Source organism: Astatotilapia calliptera, chromosome 5 (assembly GCF_964374335.1).
Source record: "Astatotilapia calliptera chromosome 5, fAstCal68.1, whole genome shotgun sequence".
In the NCBI taxonomy this organism is placed as follows: domain Eukaryota; kingdom Metazoa; phylum Chordata; class Actinopteri; order Cichliformes; family Cichlidae; genus Astatotilapia; species Astatotilapia calliptera.
The window spans coordinates 33,097,902-33,108,778 of NC_137426.1; the positions used below are offsets into that span (position 1 = coordinate 33,097,902).

The 10,877-nt window shown below is 40.7% G+C and overlaps 1 protein-coding gene across 14 annotated transcripts in view; it reads right to left on the reverse strand.

Moving 5' to 3' along the window:
- LOC113022962 (band 4.1-like protein 1) overlaps positions 1 to 10,877 on the reverse strand; it is a 95,654-nt gene that overhangs the window by 36,431 nt on the left and 48,346 nt on the right. For all 14 annotated transcript variants that reach the window (XM_026168950.2, XM_026168949.2, XM_026168947.2 and 11 more), the window contains exons 2-3: positions 6,430 to 6,567; positions 4,373 to 4,537 (exon numbers count right to left, since the gene is read on the reverse strand). In XM_026168950.2, coding sequence (XP_026024735.1) covers positions 4,373 to 4,537; positions 6,430 to 6,468 — 204 coding nt within the window. In that variant the 5' untranslated portion in view covers positions 6,469 to 6,567. The remainder of the gene's footprint in view (positions 1 to 4,372; positions 4,538 to 6,429; positions 6,568 to 10,877) is intronic.

The following is a 10,877-nucleotide window of genomic DNA, read 5'->3' on the forward strand; positions in this document are numbered from 1 at the left end:
CAAGAGAGAGAGAAACAGTGCCTGCTACATTTTTGACTATCGTACGTGCATACTCTAAGTGCCTTTTACTGTAATAGTTAGCTTTTAATATGGAAAGAACTGGGTTACTAATACACTATCAGACTTTATTAGGCAGCAGGGCTTTTTAAGGTTCTCTGGACCTAAACACAATTTAATAACTCATTTGGTGCGGTTATACAGTCACTGCGACATGCTGCAGAATACTAGACTTTGCACTACAGGCAGAGATTTGATACTTACTATTGACAGAACTCAAGGTGAATTTTAGTAATATTTCCTGTCACATTAAATAAACAGGCTTCTGTGTGTGTGTGTCCACAAACACACACAAAAGAAAATATTTTCTGTCACACTACTGAAGGCACAGTCAGCCATATTTGGTAGAGATCTATTTATTCTGGTGTATGCAAACTGCAAGCATGGAGTTCAATAAAAATAAATCTGCAGGAGAAGATTCTGGATCAAAAGCTGCAAAACTGATTAGGCACCAATTTGGGTTAAAGGTCTAGAAGAGCACTCAAAGGAGGAAACACACTGGCTGCAAAGTTCAGTTTTTTGGTTTGTTTGTTTTTTAATTCAACTATTAAAAAGAATCTTTTATTTTATGTTACATTTATGTTAGTTTATCCCATTAATTTGAACCTCTGAAAATGAAGCACTATGTATAAAAATTGCATTTTACACAAACATTCTGTAAATCCTTTGAATTATAGTTGAAAGTCTGGACTTCAATCACATGTCTGACTTACAGCTCACTGTGGTGATGCACGGAGGCAAAACTACAAAACATCAAAGACTGTAGGGTGCTGTATACCCTTGCCGAATTCTGTCCATCATAATGATTTTGACATTTTCCTTTGAAATCCATACCACTGCATTCCTAAAATAGTGGAACATCTGACTCAAATCCAAAAATGAAAACTTCAAAACCTCATAAATAAAAAAAATCAGGAGGTCAGTTAGCAGGATGCAAAGGAATGATGTTGAATGACTGCCAAAAAAATGCAGACAGTGATGGATGTGACCATATTAATTAGCATATAACTGTGTACGAATATCTTTAAACAAGCAGCGCATATTTCACTGGGCTGGGCTGCATATACGTATTATAAAGGGAATATAATATTAGGAGTACAATTTGTGCATGGGCTTATACTCCATAGTAAATATAGAACAAGAAAAACACTTTATAAGTATGCATACACAGTTTTATCCTTTCACAAGGCCTACTTTAAGAGGTGACAAGATTGAGCGAGGAGTTGCCAGGGAAACTGAAGCAGTTTTTTCCTTGTGCTGTCTGTTTCCTTAATATCTCAAGGGTAGAGTTTGAAAAAGTATTTTTCCTTTTCGTCACAATGAGTGAAGGGAGGTTGGTGGAGGAACACTTGGGAAGTGCTTCTAAGCTCTCATCTTGTCAGTCAGCGAGTCCCCGACAGCAGCGCTGTTTATGTACAACGAGAGCACGCTGCCATCGGAGGCGGCACAAAGAATGAAATAAACAAATCACTGGAGTCTTGGAGTCTTAATAAGCCGTGACTGAAGTGATCCCATCTATTTGCTCTCTGCTCCGGCGCAATTAAACAGCGAAATAAAAATAAAAAATAAAAAAAACACCTCAATAGACGGGGAAATCTTGGATGTCAACTAACCAGCCATTCCACCCAAAATGGCCTCATTCAACACATCAGCATGACCAAGCATGAAGGAAGGGGCTGGGTGAGAGAAGTGGGTAAGGGTGTGGTGTGTCCTTCCCTGTTTGAGGGCCGCAGGGAGGCTCAGAGAATTAATTAACTCGTGAGTACCACCTCCTCCAGTGAGAGCGCTCCCAAGGTGTATCCTGCCTCCTCACAGGTTCCTCATGATTACTCCTGGAAGTATGAGGAAGGTTCAAAAACTTCTATCCTAGCAGGAACAAGCCTGTAGTCCGAGACCGTCGGCAAACTAGACTTTTACAAAACGTGTGTAGGTAGACAAATATCCAGATGTGCACTTACAATACCAAAGCTTTCATAAGCATAATGCTGTTGTCTGTTGAGGTGCGGATAAAACCCAGATGTTTTCACAGTGCTCGGAGAGGTTGGCACCAGAACACCAATGCCGATGGTCTTACTTCACACACTGTTGTAAATGAACAGCCCCCCTCCTCCGTCATCACACCACATACACAAGGTTTCACGCACTTGTGCGTTAGTGTCCTGAGGGTTGCTTCATAATAATATTGTTCTTCTATTTTCTCCTTGACTGCACCGGGTCTCCAATCATGTAATAGGTATATAGATTTCTTTACACCCAGTTAGTAGCCTGTGCTGGGGGCTTTTTATTAAAAAATGCAATGAAATCAGAATTTATTGACACCTTTGGGAATTACTCAGTATAACTGGGCAGCCTCACACTATAATTTTGGTCAATATTGTAACCAAATTATTTAATATGATCATGTAACCATGTGATTCTTGAACTTAAAGACGCTTTTACAGGAGAGTTCAATATATCAGTGCCAGGTGGCTATAAAGAGAGTTTCAGGCTTTATAATAGTTAATATACATGAAAGTTATTTAAACTCAGTAAACAACAAAATGCGGCTGCCTGTTCTGCAGTTTACTATTTTCATTTGCCTTCAGCATACTACTGAACTGTGTCACTGGAGCTTAAAGGGGCATACTAACCACTGGCAACCTGAAAATGATTTGTAAACTAAAAACAGCCATAAAAAAATTCCGTTTCTGTTCAAAAACACTGCCTGTAAGCATCACTGCCAAGTAACCATAAGGTGAACATAAAGAGAACAAATAGTAGGATCTGCTGTATCGAGGAATTACTAATGTAAACGAAGAACACGTTCACAGAAACGCCTTTCCACCATCCTCTTTGCAAAATAAGGAGCGTAAGAATACAGAATTGTAACAAAGGACAGTTTTCTTTGAAATGTGGTGTCTAGATACTTTCTTTGGATCACATTACAGTAACACTGTGAGGAATCCTGGAGTTATTTCTGAGCAGGGAATGTCCTTAAATATGAAACAAATACATGGGGCTGTTTTCTTAAATTTCCACAATATTTCTAGTTCGAAACATCCTGTCTAAGAGTGATGGTGAAAAACTAGCTGAGTCTAAAATCTCCCCGAAAAGCCTTCAGTTGATCCAGATAAAACTGAATTGAACTGAACTGAATTAGACTCTTGGTCACGAGTGCAGTTATTCCTTCTGTGTCCATGTGCTGTGTTGCCGGTGGTTGCTAGGGTTCGGGGGAAGCAGAAAAGTGATGCGATGTGGTGCAACACTTGTGTCTTTGCAGCAATATCTGCTGTAATGCTATTTAGAATCGCTAAAGGGGCAAAAACTGATCTAATGTCAGTTTCCAAAGCATGTTTACAAGATGTTACAAAAATCTGTTTTACCCCACCCTAGAATATTCTTCACAGTTCAGATTTAAAGTTTTTCCATTAGAAAACAATGGCTGTACAATGGATGGTTATTTTTATTACAGAGATTTTTTGAATTTCTAGGATTTCATTAGTTTGTTGCTAATGAACAGTTTCTGGATGGAGTTTGCTAATCGAGTGTGTCATCCAAATATAGTCAGTCTTAGCTCCAAAATACATCAAATGAAACTCCAGAAACCAATGGCTACATCCATCTGTTGTAACACTGTGCCCGCTAAGCTTTTGTACACACACGATGGCTCCAGACAGGCTATTCACTTCCTGATTTTTGATGTACATCCACACAGATTTCTTTTGAGTGGGATAAAAAGTTAAAACGTCACATAGCTTGAAATATTGCTGCCCAGTCATCTCCACAGTCAAGTAACTGAATATAACGACATCCTTCACATCCTGAAAAGATATTTTAGCCAAAAAACAGATAGGCCTCCTTTGCCTGAGGTGCATGCTGCTGCTAGTCATAAAACTCCAAGTTCACGTTCAAGTCGACGCCTTGTATTTATCTAAGGAAATAGACTTACATCTATCGCTTCTGTCCTCACTTATGCATGCATTCAGTTTCCCTTCTCAGCAAGCGGCAAATGCCCTGTTTCACTCTGCAGTGTAATGACGACACATCTCTTGTGTGGAATGAAGACTTTTTTTTGTCTCTGTGTGTATTACAGAAATGTGTAACATTTCTTTGAATTCACCCTCTGGTGAGTTCTCAGCATGGCACCCTCGCTTTTATTCTTTTTGCCCCTTTTATCCGCTTTGTGCAACACTATACAACACACACAACTGCCCACAGAGGGAACCAACAACAAAGGGAAAAACATAATGTTCCCTTTTTCCAACTGTTTGCTCAAAGCACGATAAGCCTAATTCCAGAAAACGTGTAAATGCAAATTGTTTTCCGTCTGGCGTACCTCAGTTTCTCCTTCGAACTCGGAGGAATCCAGTAGGGTCACTTTAAAGGGGGCTGTTTTAAGCCGTTTGGAGCCTTTCTGGGGAGATTTGAGGTTCTTGTTGGGAGACGTCTTTTCAGACATGTCATCGGTTTCTCTGTGTCCATCCATGTGCTTGTTCTGGTCCTTTACATAAAAGAATATACAGAAAATGAAACGACAGATTTAAAAGTCTCAAAAACAGAACAGGCACTTGAATCTGTTTAAATGTTTTCACGCATACTAAGTCCAATAATGGCAAATACATTATAATATATATCTGCTGTAAATGGGCCTGAGTTTCAGTCATTAAAGTAATCGCTAAACAACAATCTGAAATGAAATACAACCACTCTGCTCTACAAGAAAGAAAGTTATGGCAACATGAAAGAATCTTGTGCTGAAATATGACAAAATAAGTGGATGAAAGCTCTGTCCTGAGAAGACAGCCTGGACAAAAACTATTTTTTAAGTGTGAGAGTTGTATTTTGCAAAAATCTGTGTGAGTTATGAGCTTCGGTGCCAAACTGTCAGAAGACACAAATATATTCAATAAAACAACAAAAACAAAAAATCCATAAACACAAATCATTTTTGCAGACACATAAACATAAAACAGCTGAGTTATATTTAGATACATTTCAACATCAGTAGTCAGACCTGCATTATACAGTGGTGGCTTTAAAAAGGCCTGTGAGCTGGTGACAGTTTCTCACCACACCCACTAAATAGCAACTGCTGCTAGCTAACAAAACCGATAGCCAAAACTTTTCTTCTTCTTTCTTACACTTCTAAGTAGTATATGGCTCGACACGTCACAATGTCTAGTAATGATGTTCACTGGAAAGACTTTAAATCTCGTATACCCCAAATTGCAATATGTCATGTTATGAACATTAGTAACATTTGTTAAGTTAGCATGACTGCCTGAATAGTTTAATTCATATAAATACATTTATCTCTTGTCCACCATTTTGGACATGTGACAATCTTGGTGACAATCTAGGATTAAGCGAATAAGCCCGACCACACAGGCCTAGAGACGGGTATGAAGTGGCTGGAGGAGGTTGATGGCAGTTCCCGGGAAAATGATTACTGCAGCTCCAGTTACACAGGCCTACAGACTTTCAGTCATCTATTGCAACCGTACAGCAGTCGCTTTGCTCACTAGCACATTGCAACAGTTTGCTTTTTTTTTTTTTTTACAGCACATTGTGTTTTGCATCCTGATTGGCTGTAGACCTCCTGTACAGTACAGAATGCGTTCAGTTTGTCAAATTTACATAAATCTTCGTTCGCTAGCAGTGTGACTCTATAGTGCTGTACTGTGTGTCTGTCAGTTTTCTCCCCAACAAACACAACAATGTCAATGAAACATAATACTGGACTTATTTTTCTACAAAGGTGGTTAAACAAGAGAGAAAAATGTGAAAATTTTCATGCCTGTCTGAGAAAAGTGTATAAAGTTTAGTGAGGGGTTTTACAGCTTTAAAACATCTATAACAATTGTAAAAAAATAAAGTTGGCTACTTGGCGGATTTCACCTATCGCAGGTTATTTTTAGAATGTAAGTCCCGCGATAAACGAGGGACCACTGTACTTCCATTCAAACACAGAAATGAGCTAGCAAGCAAAACAATCACGCTGAGATTTTTGGTGCTTCACTTTCTTTATAGTTTCACGCAGCAAGACCCAGCAGCCTCCAGGAACCACTTTCAACCAGTGGAGGAACACACATTTTTCCAAAGCAACTGGTGATTATACACTATCCAGTATGTGTGTATGGCATTACAAGATACAGGAATAGTCTGGCACAGATTAGTCAAGAAGATTAGATAATGGAGTAGACGTAAACAGGTTAATGAAGAACAAAGACTTTGGTTGTGTAGACAACAATTATTTTTCAGATTAACTTTTACTTAGAACAGTTCCAAACTTACTATATAAAAGTTATTATATCATGTTTTTACTGTGTTTCCACCAACTAGATTTCTGTAGCATTAACAGTAGCCTCGTAGCACTATGAGATCCATGCTCACCTGTTTCGCTATTTTACTGTCAGAGGCTGAGTCCTGCATGTCTGCTGCTTCCCCCTGCTGTCCGGGAGGACTCCTTGTTTGCGTTCTTCACCTCTGACTCGAGGCCTTCGTCTGTCACTTCAGCAAAGTAACACCAACCTGAGAAGAGACAAGAGCATTGCAAATATATAATATCAAGTTTATAATGAAAAATAACTGCGTGCAGGGCTACAATGCTATATCGCCGTCATTAATCGTTCCCCTCTTTAAAAAAGAAAAAGAACAATTTTAGAAAGTGAAACATTCTAAACACAATTGCATGTATTCCCAAACCATAATGGCGCCTTCATTATAAATTCTAAAAGCTATGCTTTCTTTGTAAAACACCACTTGCAAAGACATAATTCATGCTGCCGTCAAGGGCATTTACTTTAATTATAAAATCCCTCACTGAGCCAGATAGTGATCATCTATTTAAGCAAGGCAAGTTCTGACACTCAGGCGACGAATACCAGAAAAAAGTAAATCAGGTTGTGAGCGCTATAGTCAGTATTTGCTTCAAATACCAGCTGTTAAAGAGAAAAAAAGGGTAACAGTAGGAGATTACTTATCCATCAGCAGCTACGCCTGTAATTCTTCAGTCTGTCTGATTTGAGTGCATATGTGCACAGAAGTTATTAAACCTAATAGTCCGTTGTTCGTCGCATAAAGAAAACATTCTGCCTAATAAATCTAAAAATGCATAGAGAGCAGCAGACGCTTTGTTTCAGTTATGTAGGTTTATTATGTATCATCAGCGATTGAAGTCAAGTGTTAATTTTCCTGGATATTTGTTGGAGCTTGCTGTCTTTAGTTGCAGGGTATAGGTGTGGGTGGATAGAACAATAACCGCAACTGCAGACACACAGCAGAGCAGCCAGTTATATCGGTTTGCAGAGGTGTGTACTGTTAGCACGTCTAAACAGAGGCCCAGAAGATAAACACTTAAGACACTTAAGACACTCTCACAGACACCTCTGCACTAGTTAGAAACCACAGCGTAGAAATGTTGCAGCAGATGCATTGTTGAATTACTATTCTACCAACTTAATGCAACAAGTAAAGGTTCAGTTTATTTAATTGGTTCAGGAATCAGAGCAGTAAGCATCCATTGCAAAACTGGTAGGTTAGCATTTGCATGGATGCATATTTTTGTGTCAGTTTTATCTAACTAGTGACTAAACAAGGTTTTTTTTAAGTAAAAATCACAATATTTCCTTCCAAACTGTAGTGGAGTAAAGAAATAAAAGTGAAACTAAATAAAAATACAACTACATAAAAACTGTAGTCTTATATATCTTATCTTAGATTAGTTTAGCCTGTTTTAGCTTATTGTAGATTAGCTTAGGATGTGTTCGTTTATCTACATCAGTGGAGAAGTCTGCGTTAAAGGCTTACTTTACACCTACTTTACAACACACAATACTCGCAAATTAAATTTATACAAAAACAGAAGTAGGTGCAAATTTAGGCTGCGAGTTTTCCAGGGTTTATGTGGCATTTCACCTTGCTTTAGCAACATTTCTGAGTCTGGAGTGGTAATTAGTGAGCTTTAGCCTGTTTCTCTCTTTTTCTGGGCTTTGTGCTCAGTTCAGGAAGAAGTTTTCCAGGCTGATATGAAAGAGGTTTTCCCTTAAAATGCCTGCGTGTTCAGGTTATTGTGTAACAGTCACAATATGTGCAGTAAATAGCCAGTGTTATATATGGTATGGAGCAAACATGCATCAACAAAACAGGCTGTCTCGTATAAAATGACTAATGGAGAGGATACATCAAGGACTTCTGTTTGCAATATCCCCCCCCATCTCCTGGCACCATATTACTTTTTTTTTTTTTTCAGTTTTAAACAAGGAAGCTTTTTGTGACTCAGATTTTGTTTGTAGTACTTAGAAACGCCATCACAGGAGAGGTATTCAGTTCACATTGTAGATTTTCTGTGTAATAATTTATGTTCTTTTCTGAGAAGTCTTGTTTCAGCGCTGAGGCTTCATGTTTAATGTCTCGGAAGCCCACGCGGGTTAGATACATTTACGTGCGAGATGCAAAAATAAAAATGACACTGTGTGCACTGCCTAGTCGTCTGTTAAAAGGGAACAGGCAGCTCTGCCTGCCAACAATGGATTTCTCACTGTATGATTGCTGAACATTAGCGGAGAGCAGCGATTTAAGCATGAAGCTTCTGAAGCCGTGAAACATTTTAGTGCGAATGGCCCAGATACACACTAGTTAAAACTTCCTGCTCCTGCTTTTATTTTTGCAATTTACTGAACAATGAAGAAGCTGCTCATTATTTTTTCAGTCTAGGGGCGAATTAAAACAAAAAAAGATGACCCAGGAACACGTTCTTCCTTAACCTTTGATCAAAAGAAGGCAGTGTAGATAATGTGCATAGCAGGAAAAATGCTTGCGTTATACAGAAGTCCCCTGAAGGCCTGTGCTGTATATAATCCATACTGTATATGACCCTGGAGGTCTCTATGCCCCACAAGCAGCAAATCACATCAAAATAATGCACCTGAGGATTGTAGGCAATCACAGCCAGCATGGGCAGCACAACCGGTTCACACTGGTTCAGAGGAAAAGACAGTCCCCTCCCGACTCCCAACCAGAGGTCTTGACATACACGCACGTGTTTAAAGGAGTGTGAACCCCTCCTCTCACTCCTCCTCCTCCTCCTGGTCTGCAGCTCTATCACAACTGCACCATTACTTACAATCACAGCAAATTGACAGAAATGAATTCTCCTCCTTGGGGACAAAAGTGAAGCGTGGACTGGTATGTCTGCTCAGGGCCTCATTTCCTCCTCGCTGTCTGATCCAGCTGAGTACTGAGCTATGAGGTGCCAAATCAATTTTCTGTCACTGGCTGGATCGTGGGTATGACTGCCAAGTAAACTTCCCCGAGTGAAGAGGTAAAGCTCAGGTATCGCATTCTGACGGAGGAGGAAGCACAACACCGGCGTCCTCCCCTGGTCCAATTCAGTCAAGCCGAAAACACCGAGCCTCTCCCCTGCGTGCTTTACAGCTGCGCGCTTTCTCATTCTGTCCAAGAGAAACAGAAGCTGACGTGCCTCCCCCACCACCACCACCATCACCGTTTAAGATCCATCTGGGCTACATGACACGGTGCATTCATCTACAGCCGTTTCTGTGAATATATCTGTCTCAGTTGTGCTGTGTTCACAGCAACAAATTACCTGAGAGCAGCTCCGCTCTAACAGTGTCTGTTCACGGCTGTGGACATTTTTCACTCTCACTTCAAACACGTTAGCAAGCCCACAGCCAAGCGTGACACATTTTATAACCATACTCAGATCGATAGCTACTGTTGCTTTTGAAGGGATATCTTCGATTCACGCCAGCCGATAATGAGAAAGCCTGTCGAGGACGCGCGTTCAAGCAGGTAACACGTAAGAGAGAATACAAATCACACGATCCGGAGCGGGCTCGGCGCTCGATGGGGTCTCTTATTGAGACATCTCTTGAAATCAGATTAATTACCAAATTAACGCAGATTGATGTCACAGAGCGAGGCAGTCAAGCTCTGCAAAGGCATTAATTTCCTGCAACAGACTATTACCCACAACGGCCTCGATCACCGCTCTCAGCGAGACCTCTGCGGAGGAGAAGAAAGAATCTGAGAGGGCAGAATGTGCTGCATGCTTCCTTTGTTGTACGCTGGGTGCAGTTTACTGACAAGGTCTGCCTTTGATATCTGCCATCAGTAATAATAATTCATTACAGGGAGCGGTGTATTGTTTCCTCAGAGGGTTATGACACGCTACTTTTCCCTAACAAGTGCAGCCTTTCCCTCGTGTTTCTTCTGCCTCTTTCTCTTCACTCTCATCAGAGCTGAGCTTTCATCTAAGCTAGCCAAGTGGAGGGAAAACGAGGGAGGGAGCACGCACGTCTGTGGAAGACTACTGGCTCGGCTCTGAGATGCAGTTGCCATGGTAACGGCATAGAGCGCCTCTCTTTTTTTTTTCTTTCTTTCTTTCATGCCCGCTCTCCTCTGTTTCTCCAAAGAGGAGTGACAGAGAAACAGCAAGACCGAGCGAACGAGGAGGGAAAGATGAGGCGGCTAGAAAGACGGGCGGATGGGGGTGGAGAGGTTGGGAACGAGGATAAACGGAAAAGAAAAGAAATTACAAGAGGCAGGAAATAAGCTGATGTGGCACCGCAACTCAGAGGAAATGTCAAGCAGCCTTTCCTCTGATTTTGCGTCGGACGAGCTGCGCACAGGGACTGACATTGAGGCTCCAGGCCACCTCCTGCTAACCTCCTTCTACTACATGCTGAGCAATGAGAACCCTGTGCTCACCACTCTTTGCTAATCCCATTGTACAATCCACCACTCTGGATTGTACAATAGGTGATCTTAATCTCATTTACCATTAGCAATGCTTCAGAGTAATCAAAGAGCACCGGAGA